General features: G+C 41.3%; 1 protein-coding gene across 1 annotated transcript; it reads right to left on the reverse strand.

Moving 5' to 3' along the window:
- Positions 1–3237: 3237 nt before the first annotated feature.
- Cacybp (calcyclin binding protein) lies at positions 3238–13885 on the reverse strand. The gene is made up of 6 exons (XM_032915008.1): positions 13671–13885; positions 9258–9474; positions 7425–7521; positions 6896–6995; positions 5367–5464; positions 3238–4079 (listed from the first exon to the last, which is right to left on the reverse strand). Exons 1-6 carry the CDS (start codon positions 13689–13691, stop codon positions 3923–3925), a joined length of 690 nt encoding a protein of 229 aa, XP_032770899.1. The 5' UTR covers positions 13692–13885; the 3' UTR covers positions 3238–3922.
- Between the last annotated feature and the right edge of the window lie 7944 nt (positions 13886–21829).

A 21829-nucleotide genomic window follows, 5' to 3' on the forward strand; every position in this document is an offset into this window, starting at 1 on the left:
GTATGGTGTTTTCCTTCAAGTTTGATGTTTAGTAGCAAAATATATTTTTTAGAGTGATTTCACAAAATCCTTCTAGAAGGCAGATCTAATTGACAGGCTATGCTATATTCCTGAGCTAGCTTAGCGTCCCTGGTCTGCAGTCACTATCACTTTTTGGATAACAATAGATGGAGAGTTAAACAGAATATTCTAAATATTTAGGGTCAACTTTATGTGACAGTGAATTAAAGAACTGCTAAATAGTTGTTTCATCCTTTAAAATTTCCCATTAATGCGTTATCAGTGTTTTATATGCCATGAGGCATATGGCAAGAGGAAGGCACTGGATCCCAAATTAGTTGTGAGGACCCACATTTAAAGCTTAGACATTTCAATGATTGTTGTGTGGCACGGATCTGTTTTTGTTAAGAATTGTAATGATTGGGGTTGGGGATTTGGCTCAGTGGTAGAGCGCTTGCCTAGCAAGCGCAAGGCCCTGGGTTCGGTCCCCAGCTCCGAAAAAAAAGAATAGGAAAAAAAAAAAGAATTGTAATGATTTTATAATTCTATCTTTGCTGCATCTCTTGGGTTTTTGTTGTCATTTTGTTTTTTAAGAACTTTCCCTATCAACAATTACTAAAATATATTTGGCATAAATGTGTAATAAATGTTCAGAGTAAACAAGTTGCTATACTACCAAAAGTGGAAACCAATCATTCTTTATTTCTGTGAACTTTGAAATTTTGTGTATTTGGTGCTTTAGTTCACTGCCCATTCTTACCCGTGTTGTCCTACGTCCAGTGGAAGTCCCTGGACATCTGTCCTGTAAGGTTATTTACTCACTGTGTTCTTGTGTATTTTCTGATTCAGACACCTGTCTTTAGGGCTCCTTTGGAGGAAATGTTTAGACCACAAGATACACTAAGGTTAACTCATAGCCAATAAGTTGTCACTGCCTTGCTAGTTATTTTTGTTTTTTTTCAATATTTATTTTTAATGATTTGTATGTGCATGTATGGGGTAGGGGTGAGTGCTCGGGGAGACCAACGGTGTCAGATATCACTAAAGCTGGACTCAGTCTTGTGAGCCACCTGGGGTGGGTGTTGGGAATGGAGCTGGGGTTCTCTGTGAGAGTGGTATACACACTGCCATCTCTTCAGCCTAGAGTTGTGTTTTTATTATAAGTAAAACACAACGGTACCTTTATATTCTATACTTTTGTATCTTTCAAAAAAATCTTAAATCTTGGGGGCTGGAGGGATGGCTCAGCAGAGAGATTACTGTTCTGACCAGAGTTCAGTTCCTAGCACCCATGACAGACAGCTCATAACCAACCTAATTCAACTCTCTCGGAAATCCAAAAACCTCTGGCAGCTTCCAGCAACCACAATGGCATATAAATACCCACACGTGTACACATAACTCAAGATAAAAAAATTACCTTTAAAAAAAGCAATTCAGTTTCATCAACTTGTCAATATACTAATTGTGGCACAAATTATTTAAAATTCATCTAATAGACAAGTAATATTCTAAAGATACTTGAAAATAACTTGTACTAAATATGCAAACAAAGCAGTTATTGCGGAGTAGTCTTTCCAAAATGCACATTTAAATTTAATGCCCAGTCCACGGTATTAAAGGGTGGGGCCACTCCTCACATTCATGAATGAGATCAATATTCTGGGAGCTCCTGGAGTCTCATCTTTTGTATCCTCTGCCAAAGCCCTTATTAGCCACCAAAGAGACTGGCCCTTTAATCTGATCTTACTAGACTCCAGAGTGCTGAGAAATGTTTCTACTATTTCTGTAAATTACACAGCAGAAATGGACCAAGTGAGTTAGGCTTTTTATTTTCAATTTCAGTGCTTTTTCAATTATGTTAAAATTTCAGGGTTCTAGTCTATTTCTGCCATGATGTGCTGTAGGATGATGTCATTATGCAGCAACAGAGTGCAGGATTAGGTGAAGCCCATCACTGGATGAGAAGGAAGGGTAGGTGGGGAAAAGTCTAGAAAGGAGAGAAGAGAAATGAGGAAAGGAAGATGGAGACAGGAGGATGATTCTGGTCCAGGTGGTCTAGATCAATTTTATCTTGTCTAGGTGGGCAGTTTCTATCTTTATTAATTGGCATGAATTTATTCTGTCGATGTATTACAGATTGAGAATTTAACATACAAATCTAATTGTTAAACTACAAGTTTCTAGAGCTTTGATTTTATCAGGCTACAGGGGATGTGAGCAAAGTTCCCAGCAGGCAGAGAAACAACCTATCTGTCTCAGTTCTGGAAGCTGTGCTATAGAATTCCTGGGGCGAGTTGCAACGTTAGCATGGCCCACAGGACTTGATGTGTGTGTCAGGTATGGTAACAACCCACCCAGGGGACATTGTGTGCAAGCAGATAACAGAGATACAGAGAAACAGCCGCAGTAATTGGCTCCCAAGGATCTACAGAGAACTCACAGGAACCAGTTCTGCTGCTTTTTTATTTTTTACTGCAACAATGTACCATAATCTAATCCTGTTGATATTTGTTTAACAGGTAAGCACATTTTAGTTGTATTTCCCGCCCTTTAGTTTTAGTGACCCAATGGCTTTAATTAGGGTTAGTGACCACAGCACTGGGGAAATTACCAGTGGCTATGCCACTGAAGAAAACGTCATCTCCCACAACTCCTACTTTTTCTGTCAACAGTTTAGTTATTGGAAACCTCTCATTATGTCACCAGTTTTTGGTTATGTGTAGTTTTTTGCCATGTACATTTTAAATCAAGACTTCTTCCCCATTCCTAGGTCATAATGGAACTGCACCTCTTTTAATACTTACTGGACTTTATTTTGTACATTGAGATCCTTGATGCTGTAAATGTGGCGCATAAGGCTGTTTTTGTAATACTGATATCATTAACGATTCATTTCCCCTACAAATATCACACTTACTATATTCTAAATCTCCTAATATACAATCAAATGTGTCTCACCAGTCGGTTTATTTCATGGTTCAATATAGTTTCTAGAAGCATTATACTTCCAACCACCCTTTCTGTACATTAAATTTTTAAAGTTCTGACTTTCACCTAATTCTTAATGGTAGTTGTGATCTTACTGGCTTTTCTCCCCTAGGCAGCTAATTGCTTTCTTTTGATGGTGAGCCTAGCCTTAACAACCATTGCTCTAGCCCTCTTACCGAGTTCTGAAATCCACTGAAGTGCAGTAACAAAGCCTAACTTTGTTATACTCAAAACAGACTGCAAAACTTATCTTTTAAGTAAAACTCCAACTTTATTGAACAAAGGAATAAATGGTGTTTTCAAGTTTTTGCATCATGGTTAATTTTTAAGCCATCTGATCCATGACAGTACTTATCAATACAAGATGTTTGTCTATTTTTGTCATTTGTATTTTGCTTAATTTTATATTCATAAATATACTTAAATCAATTAGTGGTACAAGGTAACACATGGCACACATGTTGCTTAAGCTGGTAATAACAGATAACAGCTCTATAGTAACTTGCAGGTTCGTGTACAAATTTGAATTTTATGCAAAAATTTTGCTTTTATTTTTTACATTACTGGGACCTAATGTCAGTTACAGATAAACAAATACTTGTTTTCTATTTCCCAGCCAGAACAAAAATCTGTAATATAACATTTTCATTATGTAAGACTTTCTTTTTACATTTTAGTTAGAATGCCATATAGCCTTTTCTGAAACAAAATGTCTGGGGTGCTAATGAAGGAAAAAGTTTAACAAGCTTATTTATTTAAATCAAACCCTCCAGTGAGAAATGGAGGATCTGCTGTCTTTACTTAGAAGGCTGTGTAAATAGTCATCTGTCAAAACTACATACCCACATGAACACATGTGTGCAGTTCAACAACAGTCCCTACTGGAAACACGAGCACTCCGCATCACGGTTCCCACAGGACTTTTAAAGCCTCAGAATTCTGTGTCTTCCCTGGCTTGCTTCTCTCGGGATTCCACCCACGCTTTATTAATGGTTCGCTTCATGTCATCATCTCCATCTTCATAAATTTTCTTTAGAACATTCATCAATCCCTCACTAGGATCAGCCTCAGTGTCGTAGGAAGGCTTTCTGTGGAAAAGAAAACAGGCGACAGTGGGAAATTGAAGCCTGGAAAGGCACTCCTAGACCGTAACTGATAGAAGCTGAGGAGCAAATACAAGAGATTCTAGAGTATACAAAATAGCATGCCGAGGCTATCCTGCTCAAACTACAGACCCACATGAACATGGTACACAAAGAGAAAACACCACACGGCAAGGACTGACACGAGGCAGTGAGATTTCCAGAGAAAATAGGCAATGACTAGTTACTTTTCCTAACTTAATTTTTTTTAAGCACTTTTCTTTACATTTACTTCACAAAACCCTGCAAGTGTTCACTATGGTATGGATACATAATGAAACTAGAACATTTTAGTTAAAAAAAAAAAAATCACTAAATTTGAGATTCATGGATCTGGGCCTACTGTTAAAGGTCCTTAATTAATGTGGCAAGCAGATCTAGTCAAGGAATGTCTATAAACAAGCCCATCATCCTTAAGTTATTTTTTGAAATAGGTTTAAATCAAGTCCCAAATCATCAAACAGACACTAGCCTACAACGATAGCCTAAATTTCCCAAATGCATGCTGGCTACCAAGGGAGTAACTAATTCAGTGCAGGATACTACCAAACTACAGGAGCAAACTTAAAACTGACTCACAATGGAAGTCACTGGTAAGATTTTTAAAACGGTCATCAAGGAGGGTAAAAACAAGGCTGGATGTGGTAGTAAATACATACCTTATTTTTTGGGAGACAAGTATCCCGTCATATAAAACCAATGAGAGTGAAACCAATTACACTAAGAGCCATCTAAGGAATCAGTTGATTTAGGTAGGTGAGCTCTTCTAGAATTCCTAGAGCAGAACTATTTGAGAACAGGCCATGGTATCTACAGATGTCCCAATGTGTCCAGGAATAAAAACAATGCCAAAGAACAAGCTATACTGTCCTAAACTGGCCCTTGCTCTCTAATAGGCTCTGACAGGCTTAGCACAGTAGTGCTTGCCTTTAATCACAGCAGCACTCAGGAGGCAGAGGCAAGTGGATCCCCATGAATTCAAAGCCACTTTGGCAAGTTCTAGGACAGTCAGAACTACCTGGTAGGGGGAAGGGTGGAGAGAGAGGGAGGAAAGGAGGAGGGAGGGAAGGAGGAGGAGGGAGGGAGGGAGGGAGGGAGGAGGGGAGGGAGGAGGAGGAGGACTGTCTCCCAGAGGTTGGCCCAAGACCTCAGGATATAAACAATTTGCCTGTGCAGCTGTTATCTATAAAGTAAAACTATAACTGAAGACAAAATAGTACAAATTAAACTCACTCTTTCTCTTTGCATTCTTTTTCCACCTGAGTTAAGTAGTCCCATCGTGTGTTTTCTGCTTTCTTTCTACATAGGATAATAACTGTATCAGTCTTGACCTGGAAGAAAAGGAGACAATGCAATTTGTAACATGGAAATGAGCACAAATATTTAGAAAATAGTAATTTACCCACCCAAGTGCCCAATACATTAATACTCATTCTTGGTGCTAGTATTCCTTTTATGGATTGGTCAGAATAAGACAAGCAAAACGTGAATACCTTCAATGCTAAGGCCATCAAGACCTAAAGATAGGGTTCAGGATACGGCTCAGTTGGTAGAATGCTTGCTCAGAATTCATATTAGCGCTCTCTCTCTCTCTCTCTCTCAGTTGGTAGAATGCTTGCTCAGAATTCATATTAGCTCTCTCTCTCTCTCTCTCTCTCTCTCTCTCTTTCTCACTCTCACACACACACACACACACACACACACACACACACACACACGCACAAGACATTTAAAGAGAATGTTAATGGGAAGTGTGGGAAGACCTTCATTAGAAGGGCTCTGGGACAAAATGTGAACCAAGTAAACCTAAGCCCTAAAAGAGTGACACCGTAGACGTCTGCCATACCAAAGGACAGCTCCTGGATGAAACAGCCATGTTGTGTTCAGGATTGGCTGAATTGTGGTGATTTAGGGAAAAATAGACGGTAAAGTATCTGAAGGGAGGAGAGCAAGTGAAACAACCTCAACTCGACAATGATCAATTAATCTAGATACCTTCCACTCTAACAAGTGAGGGTATCTGCAACGAGACACTGGCTAATTAAGACTGCTTTTATTACATTTAGGCAAATACCTAACAGGGAAAAATGATATACATCTATACATCTAACATATTAGAACATCGCTTTCTTAAACTGGACTGTGTGAGTTTGTAAAAAATATAAGCAGCAGTTTGTTTTTAATGAGCTAATGTACTTTTGCAACTCAACAAGCTGAGTACTTAAAGATCCTACTGAAAAACTACAACAAATTTATATACAGTGGACCTAATACTATACTATTAATGTTAGTACTTCCTATCTATGTATCGGCACCCCATTTTAATTGCCCCTGTACAAATGGGGAAAGTGAGGCCAAGAAACAAGAGGAGTCAGAACGACTAAGTGATGAAGCAGGCATTAATAATGTACTCTAAACCACTTAAAACATTTCTCCTTAATTTTAAAACAACTTTCTTAGAATAATTTTTCTACAAATGAATTGACAAACTTTCTTCAAAGGGCCAAACATGAAATTATTTATTTTACATTTCATGGGCTTTATGATCTACGCTCACTGCAGTGCAGAAGTAGACACAAGTACTTAAGAACACCTAGCTGCCCCAGTAAAATACTACTTACAGATCAGGCAGGGGCTGTCCTGTCCTACACTGGTACCAGACACTACTGAGAATTTTTAGTTCATCTCCAGCCTAAATCAGTTAGATTCAGTTTTATGAGGCTTTCACAATACTTCGACCAAACAAACAAAAACTAACTTACTTTTTTTGAACTGCTTTCCACAGAGATAGGTTTCAAAAGATTGTTCACAATCATGGAGTAATTCTTGCCATTGAGGTTTTTTACCAAAAGATCAAATGACCTACAAGACAACAGCAAATGCATTATCTTCCTGGTTATGACAAGCACTCTATTGTTCTCCAGACAGGTACTGGCTTCAGTTTGGTGCAGTGATTCTCAACCTTCCTAATATGCTTCCACCCTTTAATACAATTCCCCGTGCTACAGTAACCACTGGACCTCAACATTATTTTGTTGCTACTTCATAAACGAAATTTTGCTACTGTTATGGATTATAATGTAAATATCTGATAAGTGACCCCTGTGAAAGGACCACTGACCACTAGAGGGGCCATGACCCACAGGTCAAGAACAGCTGGCTAGTGTGTATATTTGGTTGCTGCATTTCTTTATACTTCACTAAATTTAAACAAAATTTCAGAAGCCATACAGAATACAAGACTCCCATGAATACAGCAATGATCACCGTACTTCAGTAACAAGAACTCACCTCTCTGTGAAGTGTACTTGCACATTCTCAGCAGGAACCTGATGAACTCCAGTTAAAGTAATGTAGATTTTCACAAACTTATCTGACTGATCCCATCCTAGCAAAACAAAAAAAAGACGGAACAGAAATGTCTGAAACTACCCACAGAACAGCAAGAGGACATGGCCTATCAGAAAGCCCAGTTACAGGAGCTGAAAGATGGGTCAGCAGTGGCTGTTCTCCCAGAGAATCAGAGTTCAAATCCAGCACCATGACAACCATTTGTAACTCTAGTCCGAGGACAGACATCCTCTTCTGGACTCTGAGGCGTGCTGCACGTGGTGCTCAAACGTACATGCAAACAAAACACCCACCCATACACATAAATAAAATTTAAAACTCAAACTCCAGAAAATGAAAATCCAGTAATAAGAGACATGGAAAAGAATTAAAGGTTAAAAATTCTCAAGATGGGGAGCTGTACTGATGGCTTAGAGGTTAAGAGAACTGGCTGCTCTTCTAGAGGACCCTGATTCAACGCTAGCACCCACACGGTGGCTTGCAACTGTCTGTAACTCCAGTTCCAGGGGATCTGACACCCTCTCTCATATACACATACATACATGCAAGCAAAACACCAATGCACATAAAAACTAAAAAAAAAAACCATTATAAAATTTCTCAAGATGAAGCAGTCATGTCTCAAGACAGGACTTTTAGAAACAGTACCATTGCTGAAGCTAAGCATCCAGCAAGTGGGAGATGCAGTTAAATTCAGTTTCTATGTGCAAAGCCCATGATATTTTTATTCATTAGAATAAAAAAATTATTAAGTGTGACTCTTCTTTCTCCAATAATTATTTTCCCTAATAGGGTCTGAACCCTTAGCCTTGTGAATACCACTGAGTTTCATTCTAGCACTCATCTTTCTTTTCTATTTTGAGAAAGAGTCTAAACTGTCAAAGCTGGCCTCAAACTTGCAATCTTCCTCACCACCGAAGACTACACAAGCTCCACTATGCCTAGCACATACAGGGAGATTAGCTTCTTTGCCTGCTTTGTTAGATAATTTTGTCCTTCATCTAAAACTTGACGGATCCTGCGATGGCAGCACACACGTGCACACCTTATACACCTGTGAAGTGGAAGCAGGAGAACCAGGAGTTCAAAGTCATTATCAGTTACACAATGGGTTTGAGGCCAGCTGGAGCTACATATTCATACCCTGTCTCTGGGAAATTAACAAATCTCCACTAAGCTGAATATATCAACACTGGAATTCAATAATCATTTCTACTTCTCTAAGTAGTGCCTTCCTTGCCCCTCAAGCAACCTCAGCTCTTTCAGGACAAAGTAGAATATAAGTTTAAGATAAGAATCCCTAAGCCCAGCATGGCGCACACAACCAGGCTCCCGACTACTTGGGAGGTATAAGTAGGAGGATCACTTGAGCCCAAGCTGACTTCTGAAAGCAGTCTGGACAATACATGGAGATACTGGCCTCAAAGTAAAGCTGAGTCTGTGGCACAAAGGCAGGAGGGCCTCAGAATTCAAGGACAGAGTAAGAATGGTCTACAGGTCAACTGTCTCACGCATAAAAGGGAAAAAGCCCAAACGGCTAGATAAAAGATCCTAATTCTTCACCATTAACCGGTTATTTGGCCTCCCAATACAGTATCTAAGGCCATTTTGGCATATACCGTCACACTGTATAATAGTACCTAACCCACACCAAATGTCAACATTAAAAAAAAAAAACCCACAAACTTCCCACAAAAAAGTATATAACATGAGTATATTATGGGGTGATCATTCATGCTTGTCAGACACTAGACATAGTGGAATGGGTCATACCATAATTACTGATTTTCACAGTGTACCCTGTTGTAAGAGGAGCAACCACAGCAGCTGGCTTTTCATTATCAAATTCTGGTTTCTTCTGTGACTTCTGCTGCATCTTGTTCCTTAGTTCCGTCTCAATCTTGGATTTTTCATTTGTAAGAGTATCACGTAGTCTTTTCCTAGTGGACTTTTCCAGCAGCACTTTGACCTCTTCTAGGTCTTTCTGCAACTGTGTGAGAGTAGAGATTAAGATAAATACGACCTGCTGCCCAATTCAACTTACTGAACTAAAAATTAAGTTCATTTTAATTTTTTAAGAGTTGAAAATTGTTATTTCTTCTTGGTCACTGAACTGTAAATAACTTACTTCCTTTTTGTTAAAGGAAAACAATCTCAATAGTAATTAAGTCTGTATCTTGCAGTTTGGTAGGCTGTTACCTGCCTTTGTTTTAGAACATGAAAAGGAATCTTAGGAGACTTAAAAGTAACACCAAGTCTAGGCATCAATTACTAGAAAAACTTAAACATTATAGTAAAAGAGATGAGAATCTATCTGACTGGAGACACTACAGAAACTTTACTGAGGTAATGAAGGCTGTACTGCCAGTTCTCATAGATTTTCCTATCAGAATTTCAATTGTTAGGGCTAAAAATAAAGAAATAAAAATAAAATAAAGTATGAGTAAGCAGGATGGCCCAGTGAGTAAAAGTGCTTGCTGCCAAGTTGGATGGCCTGAGTTCAATTTCAGGATCCTGGTGAGAGGAAAATCAATACTGGCAAGACCACCTGATCTCCACATGTACCATGGTAAATAAATGTAAAAAATATTCTGCTTCTAACAAAGACTTGTTCTTCAGTTGGATTGACCTTTTGGTAGAATCTGAGACCACAGAAAGGAAATCTCAATATCCAATCCTATTTGAACACACGCTCGGAAACTGGTCTTTGCAAATAAATCTGTTGTTTTCTTGTCATGCCAACCATCAGGTAAGTCCTCTACCTTTTAGAGACTGACATGCAACGTGGAACTTCACTGAAGACAATGCTAGAAAATCACTGGGCTGGGCCTGAGAGACTGTTCAGGGGTTAAGAGCCCATGCCAAAGGACAGTTTAGTTCCCAGCACCAGCATCAGGCAGCTCACGATCTTTGTAATTCTACTTCCCACGTATCTGATGATCTCTTCTGGCCTCCATATGCACTTCCATACACGTGGTATACAGGTAGATACAAAAATCAATGGGCTTAAATATTTCCTCAATTATCCTCTGACCTAACGGTGAGTAAATGCTTAAAATTTTTTGCCTTGGTAACCTGACCACAAAAACAACCACCTTACTTTATACCTTCATCCTAAATAAAAAGTTTAATATTAAGAACCCTTAAATGCTCCATTCACAACTGATAGGAGTCCATTACAGAAAAGCGCAATCAAAATGCAGAGCCCAGTCCCAATGGAGGTATCTGCAGCATAAATCCTTCACCTAAGGTCTGAGAGGCTCAGATAACTGCAGAAAATTACAAATGTTACTATGTGGAGAAATGGTACCTTTTGTGCAATTCTTGTGGAAATGGTAGATTTTAAGAACCAGAGGATCTAGGAGCCTGTTCTGAGATTGTGACTCCTAGTAATCAGAAGTTACATCCACCCAAAAAATCTTGACATGAATGCCTAAACTTGAGCTGAACAAAAATAGACACGCTAATGTGGACAAGGAAAGCCCAGGAAGTCACAATTCTACACAAGGACTGGCCCCAAAGACAGGCTGAGGGCAGGAGAAAGTCTTCCCCAAGGAAAAGCACACCAATTGGATAATCGGTACCAAATGGTCAGCCCTGTTAGCTTCCCTACAAGTAACACTACAGAGACTATGTATGTAACAATGAGGGAAGAAAAGGGACAGAGAAACTTTCATAATTTCATATTGAAAGAGTGCAAATGGGAGGAGGGTTTGGAGTGAGAAAGGGGAAATGATTTAGTTTATTATACTCTCAAGAAATAAAAGAATTTTAGAATCTTTTAAATGCTAGTTATTATAATAGCTCATTACTCTGTGGCCTTTATGATCTCATTTGCTGTACTAATAACAGCTTATAAAAAGCACAGCAGTGAAACCCTGTCCACAATCCCAAGGAAACTTGACTCTAAGATCCAAAACTGCACACTCATCTTTTGAATTTAGAATCAAGATATTTCATTCAATGTTTTTCAGTGGTTTCAAAATTCATGTGGATTCTATATATCAACATAATAAAAATATTAAAAGTAAAGCAAATACTTATTCCTAGAATAGACTTACTTAACAAACGGAGAAGGTTAAGAGTTTTTGCTTTTGACTGGAATGGGAATCCTTTTTTCTAGCTGACTCATGGCAGAATTCAAATGTCGTCTTTATGGCCCCTTTTTGCTCTAATGGACTCTTCAGTAAGCTATCAACTGAAGTGACTTACAGAAGAACCAGTGCTTGACTTTTGTATTCACAGCCCTGAAACCACGGACAGTGCAGGTTCTGCATCCAAACTTTAAGGTGCCAAGGATCAGTTTCCTGTCCACTTTTTCTTGTCTTCTTGGCATGCATTTGTTTTCTTTTTTTTTTTTTTTTTCGGTTCTTTTTTTTTTTTTTTCGGAGCTGGGGACCGAACCCAGGGCCTTGAGCTTCCTAGGCAAGCGCTCTACCACTGAGAGCTAAATCCCCAACCCCCCATGCATTTGTTTTCTACATATAAACATGTATCCCCTTTGATTCTGTTTCCTAGTTGTTAAATAGGGGCTTGGTCTGGTCTGGTGGCACATGCCTTTAGGTCTACCACTCTGGAGGCAGAGGCAGGTGTCTCTTAAGGCCAAGCCATGGCTACTTAGTGAGACCTTCTCCCACCCAACTGCACAAAATGTAAGAACTCAACTTCTCTCCACAAAAACATGGATGGAACTGGACACACACATCTACAAAGATACATAGCAATCCACAAGGCGGAATTACACACTCACTTGGATGGTATCACATTAACAAAAACCACCCAAGAAAATAACAATATTAGTGAATGTGTAGAAATGGTACGTTTGTGCAATTCTTGTGGGAATGGTAACTTCTTTCAAAGCTTTCTCTTATTATTTGGCAACTACACGGACTAAAAACATGCCCACAAAACAAAACTTGTTTACTCGAATTCACATTCGTCAAGATGGAGAAACACGTGTGTACCAGCAGATGAGTACGAATTGTACCTGTACAATGGAATACTATTCAACCATAAAAAGGAATGCTCTTCTGATACCACGGATGAGCACGGAAGGCTCCAATCCAGCTGGACGGAGTACCTACAATGGATTTCTACTTGAGGAAATAAAAATATTCTGCGACTAGGTAACACTGATGGGTGTACGACCGAAAAAGTTGAATTATACACCTTAATATGATTGAATAAGATGAACTTTATCTCAAAAGAAAAACGTGCCCCTATATTCATATCTCCAAGTCTAAAGTTCCTTCCTTTGGAGACAATAACAAACTACACCTCCGTGCGCACAACTGTTAAGCCACTCTCCACTCTCCCAGAGCACATGGTCTACTTACTTGTTGCAAGATACCCATGTTAATACTTTAACATTAACTTCCTAATTTTTATGTGTTTAAAGCCGATGTCTTGCTTTTCAAAGTGAGAGGGAAATTTCCGAAAAGCAAATCTTAACAGATAGCCAACGTGTCTGTGAACACAATATATCAATCACATTAAAACCTATATAGGCCAAAACCCGGCAATTCAATTACTCTTGTTATATAGCTGAGTAAAACTTAGGGATCCAAAAAGTCATCCACGTTCACTTTTTACAAACCTAAAAACATACGCCACGCAATTTCCCACAGCTAAATTACCAATAATTTCTTTTAAATGCTTTTATAAAGATTGGGGGTGTAACGCAATGGTAGAGCGCTTCCCCAGCATGTGTAAGGCCTACAGCTCCTCCACTGGCGCTGCTCAATAAAAACTAAAACCGCAAGCACTGCCGAAGGCGTTCAGAAATAACACACCGAATGTATAACCACCTATGGAATGAATGTGGTGACCATGGCTAGTCGTGCAGGCAAAGGGATTCCTTCCAATTGCCCCGGGCCCGGAGCTCAGAGCTTTTGCAATGAGCTTTAATTTAAGGAAGGTTCCTGTTCCCTGGCCGGTAACCGGGAGCCAAGAAGAGCTCAAGCAATAGAGAGGGGACCTTCACCCGCGAGCCTACCACGAACCGCGCCAAAAACTGGGATCCAGACACACCCCCGACCTTCCTGCCGTGGCCCGGACGCTCGGGGTCCAGGCAGGTGGCAGCGCGGAGGCCGTGGGCCCGCGACTGGGGAAGAGCTGAGGATACCAGCCCCGGGAAAACAGCAGCCACCGGGCGGTGCGAGCCGGTGGGTCCAGGCCGACCCCTACCTCCTCCAAAGCGGAAGCCATGCTGTGGCGCGTCAGACCCGAGGCCCGAGCTGCAGCGGTGCACTGAAGTAGACAGGAAAAGCCGAACACGCCACCCACGAGCGTCGCAGCGCCGGCAGCGAGCTACACCGACCCGGCGGGACTCGGCGGCCCGCCCTCCGCACGAGACGGCTCTGGAACCTTCGCGAGGCTCCACCACCAGCCCGCGAGGCCCCGCCCAGCTCCGCCCCGCCGAGTCTTGGCCCGCCCCCAGGGAGGTCGCTTAGCAACGCTCAATTCTCGCGAGCGAACGTGTGCTCTAGAAGCGTCAAACCATCCTTCTTCCGCCCCAGTGACTGAGACGTCATTCCGCGCCGACATAGCCTGGCTGCGCAGTCGCAGCTCGCAATCGCGGCCTGATTTAGCCCCGGAACTAACCTTCAAAGGTTTGGGGACCCAATAGGAAGTGTCTAGAGAAGGACTGCTTCCACCGGTAGGATGCTAAGCTAGCCAGGCCGCCATTTTGTCTTCGGTTCCTGTGAGGTGTTAGGAGAGAACAAAAGAGCGCTCCCAAAGAAACACAATTAAGATTAAAAAAAAGGGGGGGGGGACAGATTTGTTAAGGGAGGAAGGCTCCTGAAGAGAACACTGGCTTTTAAGTGGGCATTGGGTCTCCGGACACGTCCTGTGTCTAGCACCTTTGACGTGGCGCCCTCTCGTGGGACTGTAGGAAGGTTGCACGGGCTGCCTGGCAGTCTCCTAGTCACAGTTGTGGGAAGGCAACACATTTTCAAGTGGCCGAAATCTTCATTCTCCCTTGCCTTTAAGAGCTCTTGATAGTGAAAGGATATTAAAAGAATAAGTTATAAAATTCACAGACTCAGAGCCAAAAACTATAAGAAACAAGCCCAGGCAAGTCCAGGCATGACGGGGCCCGCCCTGCCGCTAGGACTAACAGACCATAAAGATAAAGAAAAGGAATGCAGGAACCAGCCCGAGTTAGTGGGATTGACTCATGAACCATCTGGCAGGAGGACATCTCCCCCAGCTTACTCAGAGTTCTACTTTAACCAGATGTCCTCCAGACCCTGAGAAGCCCCTGACTTCTAGCACGTACTCTTCTGCTGTGTTGTAATCTCACTGCTATGTTTGAATGAGCCAATTGTGTGTAACCGCGCCAAAACCCCCTAGCTTTCCCTATATAAACCCCTGACTTTTGAGTTTCGGGGTCGACTCCTCTGTCTCCTGCGTGAGACACGTGTTGGCCCGGAGCTCCGTTATTATTAAACGGCCTCTTGCTTTTACATCAAGCCGGTCTCTCGTGTTTCCTGGGGTGCGCCATCCCGAGACTAGAGCGAGGGTCTTTCAATAGCAGACTTTTCCATTGCCTTCTCTTTACAAACAGTTCAGATATTGTCTATTTTCATCAGGGTTTGGATTAAGTGATCCCACATAAAATGTGGAGAAATTCTTCTAGTTGTAGGAGCCCGGATTAATAAACCCCAGTGTAAAACCACTTTTCAAATTACTTTAACTCTGACAGCGTGGAGACGTCTATAACATACAGTAAAACAAGACAGAAAACAAACAGTATCCATTGGGTGGTCAAGCAATCTGCTATCAGCTTACAGATGCCTAGGGAAGCTATTAGAATCAGCAAGTCAAGGAAAATGCTGCTAAATTACACTTCACAAATTAAAGTAATTACATTAAACACGCAATATGCGTAAATTTCTCACACAAACGTTCATTAAATGACAAGTCAGGCAGGGATGTATACTGTATAGTTGCAATTTAAGTAAAAGTCTCAAACCACCGGTCCCATGGCCTGTAGTGATAAAAATGAAAAAAAACTTTTTCTGGAGAATTTTATTGTAGCTATAAGGAAGAAATCGGGCATAGGGAAGAATCCAGGCTGAACATGGGTAGTAAACTAAATACAACATAAGGGAGGAGAGAGAGAGCAAGAGAGGTGCTTCAGGCCTGTAAGGGTCCATGATTCACCTAAGAATGATAGCCTAGACTGAAATAGTATGTAAATGCAAAGACTGTTTTAATTCTGCAGAAGTCCAGGTTGCTGGGGTCTTCCATTTCCAGGGTAGATAACTAAGTGAGCTTACAGGCCTGATTTAAAGCACATTAAGGGATTCCAGGGTAGACTTTATCTTATCTCATCTCTAGGGACATTCCATTACCAGGCATGGGGGCTAGAAATTATTGCTGAGGAAGTCTGGGAACTCCTGCTGACCCATAGTCTTGCCTCAGGCCAGGTGGTGGGGCAGCTTCTGAGGACTGGATTTGCCTGAACTTTCCCAGCCCTGAACTGCCAATTTGAAACCTATCATAGAGTCAGCCTAGCTTTCTCAGACCAACAGAGGCTGCCTCAGACAAGAGACATATGTAGCAAAAATGGTCTAGTTATATAGGGATTGAAGGGGGACTGGTCTCCGCAGGAGACACCCCATGACAAAATTCTCAACGCAGAAATTTATTTGCCATATTGGGACAAACAACAGAGGCCTAGGGAGAAGCAGAAAGGAGCAAGGGAGAGAGGGACAAAGGACTGTTTCTGGATAAGAGAGGAGACAGACCTGGCCCTGAGGTAAATGGGAGTTTATTTTTTATTTTTTTTCAAAGATATGAATACACTGTAGCTATCTTCAGACACACTAGAAGACAGCATGGGGTCCCATTACAGATGGTTGTGAGCCACCATGTGGTTGCTGGGAATTGAACTCAGGACCTCTGAAAGAGCAGTCAGTGCTCTTAACCACTGAGCCATCTCTCCAGCCCCCAAATGGGAGTTTATAAAGGTAAAACCCCCTGTTAGGATGAGGTGTTTCATTTTTATTGATTACTGGACTTAAATACTTTGAAAACTGGACCTTGGTGATCAGCCTCAGGAGATGTTCAAAAGGGAACAGACCTTGGCTGGCTTTAAGAATGTAGTTTAAAGGTTTTCAGGGGGGATAGGGGAGAAGGGCAAGGCATGCCAGAGCTATGTGTACCATGCTCGTGCTAGCTAGAGTGCCTTCAGGAATCTAACTGGAGAAAAAGGAAACCAGCTCTGACTGAAAGGGAGAGGTTTAGGCTAGGGGGTTGGGTGAGAAGTGCTGGGAGGATTCACAGATACTGAGACCTAGATTTCTTAGAGACCTAACAGTATTATTTCTTGACTTGGGTACAGGTTACAGTGGTATGAGCTATAAATATAACATTTGTGTGGTTTATACCTAAGGCCTAGGAGGGAATTTTCAAAGCGACAAGTGTTACTATTGAGGGGATCCCACCAGAGATGACTACTCTGATAATGGTTTATAGCCAATTGAAAGTCTTAAGTCCAGCTGGCTGGGCCTGCACCCAGGTATTCAGGACCCTAGTGTAGCTCTGAATATTTCTAGTACGGACCTTATAAGGGCAAAAACCAAGTCATGGTAGCTCAGCAGTTGCAGGGGGAAGGTTTTGTGCAAGCTAGTAGTTTAACAAAAGCTAAGTGGTGTTAGCTGGAAGGGAAGGTTTATACAAGCAGGTGATTTACCAGAAGCTAAGTTAGTTGGGGCATTTTGACCTTAGGTTTCTAGACTAGAGTGGGTAATTTCCCATAGGATTCTCCAACAAGGAGATCAAATTCTAATTAAACCTAAAATGACCTCAGCAAGAATAGAAGATGAAAGAACCTTGTATTATGTTGCTCTGTCATGTTACTAGTGGGCTTCTGGAAGTGTATGAAGATTCCAACTCAGTAGTTGTAGGCCAGATGCACAAAGTAACAGGTATATATATATTACATCTCAATTTTTAAAGTATCCAAACAATAAACAGAAATGAGGTCTGGAATAGGAACAAATACTCCAGTGTACTCCATGGAAGTGTCACCTAATCATCTTACTTAGGCCCAAGAGTCACATTGAATCTTCAATCTTAGGCCATACATCACGTGTTATATATAGGACATCCTGCCAACTTCATCTGTAAAATGTGTAGAAACTCAAGCACTTCTCATACCCTTTACTGTTACCTGCTTTCACCTCTACTTCCTCCCTGGTCTAAACAATGGCACTTCTGTTATTTCTTGAGCATACTGTTTAGTGTAGTTTTTGTTTTTGTTTTTTTTTTTTTTTTTTTTTTTCCTCACAATTCTTTAACTTGTTTTTTTTTCTGTTTTGAATTCTTGTTCTCCAAGTCACCATATAGATTCTTTCTATGTTTTAGTTAAGTGAACTAGGAGAGAATAAAAGAATAAGTACATAGTAGAAATTGGCTAAGCAAATCCAAAGCCTGTAGGAGGGGGGAGACTGGGTTAGAAGATCCTAAATAGACTGTGCCTCATGATTTACTCATGAGAGGCCAGGGAGAACATGAGCTGAAGCTGGGCATGGAGATATGCATGCTTTTATTCCCAGCATTTGGGAAGCAGAGACAGACATTTCTGAGTTCTAGGCCAGCCTGGTCTACAGAATGAGTTTCAGGACAGCCAGCTGTCCTACACATAGAGATCCTTTCTTGGACAACCCCCACCCCTCCACACACACACACACACACACACACACACACACACACACACACACACACACACGACAGAATATGAAGTGGTTGGAATTCTAGTTTTCCTGCAAGTATCAGCATTTCTTGTTTTTAAGACATTACAATGGGTAGAACTATGTCTACCTTGATTTTTCAAGCTCTCTACTACATAAAGTTTAATTACGACTTCATGGCAACACTTAGTGTTTGATTGAATAACTATAGGTGGATCAAGTTGACGTATCAAAGACTATACACCTGACTATCTAATCCACTTTACCCATACCTTCTCATGCTGTTCTCACCCTGTCACTCTGCTGTTCTTTGTACCTTTTTGCTACTTAAAGCTTAGCCTTTATCCTGTTAGGAAAGTTTACTTCCTTGAGAGTTGTAGATATTTTGCTCATTTCTTCCTATAGAAGAAAGCCACCATGGCTTCCCTGAACGCTGGGACTGTGTTGGAGATTGGTTCTAATGCTTTGATTCAATCAGGAATCGTGTGTGTCCAAACACTAAAGGTCCTTGTTCCACATTAGTTTTTGATCGACCAATAAAGATGCCAATGGTCAATGGGTGGGCACGAGGTGAGACCCTTACTTGCATGGGCTAGGGTGCAGGGGAGAGGATCACCATGACTCAAGGAAGATGGAGCTCAAGAGTTGCAGGAAAGACAGACATGTGAGATTTTGGGTAAGTGGACACTGGCCACTTCCCCAATTGGGCCTAGGGTAGCAGGCAGAGGATTAGAAGTGCCCAGCCTTTGAGTAGCCAAGGCATTTAAAAAATAAGCTAAGTGTGTGTGTGTGTGTGTGTGTGTGTGTGTGTGTGTGTGTGTGTCTGAAAGCACACAACTTGCTGGGAGCACAAAGTGGTGTAGCCAAAACTCACCTCTACAGGACTGTAACCTGGAATTGTAAGACAAATAAAACCTCTTCTTTAAATTTTAATATATTCTCACAGCAAGAGGAAAGGAAACAAACAGCATTCTTTTCCAGGAAGTTTGGGAATCAAGTCCTAGATGTAAGAAATTATCTTAGTCAGGGTTTCTATTCCTGTACAAATATCATGACCAAGATGCAAGTTGGGGAGTAAAGGGTGTTGGGCCCTACCTTGGGGTGTTTCCCTTCCCCCTCGCTGAGCCTTTCAGCCTGCCATGACAAGAAGTTGTTTATACCTTTGGCAGCTGCTCTCAGCCCCTGATTTGGGGCCGGGACTGTCCACGGTGCAGATTCTTCCTGTTTTCCTGGTTGGGGATTTTCCACCTGCTCTAGTACTTTTCCACTGCTTTTGCCTCTTGTATATAAGGAGATCTCAGTAAAGCCGGGATGGCATTCTCTTAACACGGATGACCCAAGTATGTGGTTCTTAAATCTCACAGGCCTACGCCCGGTTCTCAATATTGTGACGACACAGGTGTCATCAAAAGGGTTTATTCAGCTTACTTTCACGTTGCTGTTTCATCACCAAAGGAAGTCAGAACTGGAACTCAAGCAGATCAGGAAGCAGAAGCTGATGCAGAGGCCATGGAGGGATGTTTCTTACTGGCTTGCTTCCAATGGCTTGCTCAGCTTGCTTTCTTATACAACCCAAGACTACCAGCCCAGGGACAGCATCACCCACAATGAGCTGGATCCTCCCACCTTGACTACTAGTTGAGAAAATGCCTTATAGCTGGGTCTCATGAAAGCATTTCCATAACTGAGGCTCCTTTTCTGTGATAACTCCAGCTTGTGTCAAATTGACACACAAAACTTAGCCAGTGGAGAAATGATTTTATATTCCTTGTTTCAAGTCCAGTTTCAAGGTCTTAGTAGCATTTAGGTTTTAAATTCTCAGAATAGAGTTCTTTCATGTCTAAGCAGGGACTGGAATACCTGATAACAGTGCTTAGAAAGTAAAGATACATGAAAACAGTATATTTCCTTTAAACCCATATCTGCATGTATGCCATAAGTCGTAGTTCTGGGTTTTATTCAGATACCCATGACTGTACTTTAGACGTCATGTTACAGAACTAACCATTTCTGGATTCTAATAATCTAAAAGCTCGTGTTCTGGACACAGTTCTGTTTTCTTAACACCTCAACTCCCTAGTTATTTCTACATCAGTACCACAGTCCTTTGACATCTTTTTGTATTGGTCTGTAGGTATGGATTTATGACCTAAGTTTTAACCATTCTCCTAACCACTGGGCCAGTTTCTGGGTCCTTGATTAGTTACTTCATCTGCCTAGCAAGATCTGAACCTTGTTTCTCTGAAACAAGACTGGTGATTATTTCCATTCTCTTCTACTCTGCTTTCTTTCCTTTTTAAGCTTCAATTTTATGGACGTGTGAGTGACCTACCTGCACTTAAGCATGTACACTGAGTGAATGCAGTGCCTGTAAAAGTCAGAAAAGGGCATCAGCTGTCCTTGAACTGGAGTGACAGGTTGTTGAAGCCACCAAGTGGGTGCTGGGAACCCAACCAGAGTCCCTTGCAAGAGCAGTAAATGCAACCTCTAAGCTGTCTTTCCAGCCCCTACTTGATTTTCTTTTAGGAAGCATTTTAAATCATCCAAGTCTCATATCTTAAGACAGTCAACAAAGCAATCCCAATTTGGTGTCTTTACCCATCTACAAAGTCCCTATGTATATACTATATAGAAGGAGAACTCCTTAGGCATGGTGATTCACATCTACAATATCAGCCCTGAACAGGATTGCTGTGAGCTTGAGGCCAGCCTTGGTTTTTGTCTTACTGTTCTACTGGGGTCTTGCTTATATTCTCACAGGTTTAGTCCATTGTCATCATGTCAGAAAGCATGGCAGCGTGCAGGCAAGCTTCTGAGAGCTCTGCATCCAGGTCTTGAGACAGCAGGAAGAGTAAACCACTGGGTGGGTTTTTGAAACCTCAAAGCCCACCCTCAGTGATACACTTCCTCCAACAAGGCCACACCTCCTAATAGTGTCACTCCTGGTGACCAAGCATTCAAATCTTTGAGCTTATGGGGGCCATTCCTATTTAAACCACTACAGTCACAGAGTAAGACTGTGTTTCAAAACAAAAGAAGATAAAACTTTTTACCCCATCGCTATTCTGAGTGACTTGGATACACTAGGTTTAGAAGTCAGGAAAACCAAACAAACCCCCCTTGTGTCCACAGATAAAAATGCCAACAATAACACTACAACTTATACATATCAGATTGTTTCTAGTACCCCATATAACTCAAACCTTGAGTGTTTGCACAAAATTCCATTTACATTACATGGCATCACCCTCTTTTTGTGTATATAGACAGGAAGTAGTAGCCATCTGACCCAGGATGGGCCAAATCATATGTTTTTAATGAATCTAGGTTTGGGATGCTGGAAGAGCTAGTCCAAATCTGCTGAATAGTCAAAGGATGTGAAAACTTGGTGGATGTGCATGTAGAAGTTAGAAAGCATGGCTTTGGAGAAAAAACATCAGCTAATCATTACTTGGAAAGCAAAAGTTACTTTTGGAGCTAACTGCTTGGGTTTCAATACCTCTTCAGATCTAACTGTTTGGCCTTAGGGTGCCATGCTATAGATTTCCTATTTTATTTGAATTCATTGCCTTTAAAGGTTATTAAACTAGCTCAAGACATTTTTTCTTACTTGTAATCAGGAACTTATTATCCTTAATAGAC

The sequence above is a fragment of the Rattus rattus genome, chromosome 10, assembly GCF_011064425.1.
Source record: "Rattus rattus isolate New Zealand chromosome 10, Rrattus_CSIRO_v1, whole genome shotgun sequence".
NCBI lineage: Eukaryota > Metazoa > Chordata > Mammalia > Rodentia > Muridae > Rattus > Rattus rattus.

Excerpts from the sequence above, each read along its gene's own strand:
- Cacybp (XM_032915008.1), bottom strand. The coding sequence starts at position 13,691 with ATGGCTTCCGCTTTGGAGGAG. Across the intron at positions 7,522-9,257 it reads TGTGAAAATCAGTAATTATG|GATGGGATCAGTCAGATAAG; the intron begins GTATGACCCATT and ends TTGTTTTGCTAG. Across the intron at positions 5,465-6,895 it reads TGGAAAGCAGTTCAAAAAAA|GTCAAGACTGATACAGTTAT; the intron begins GTAAGTTAGTTT and ends CTTTTCTTCCAG.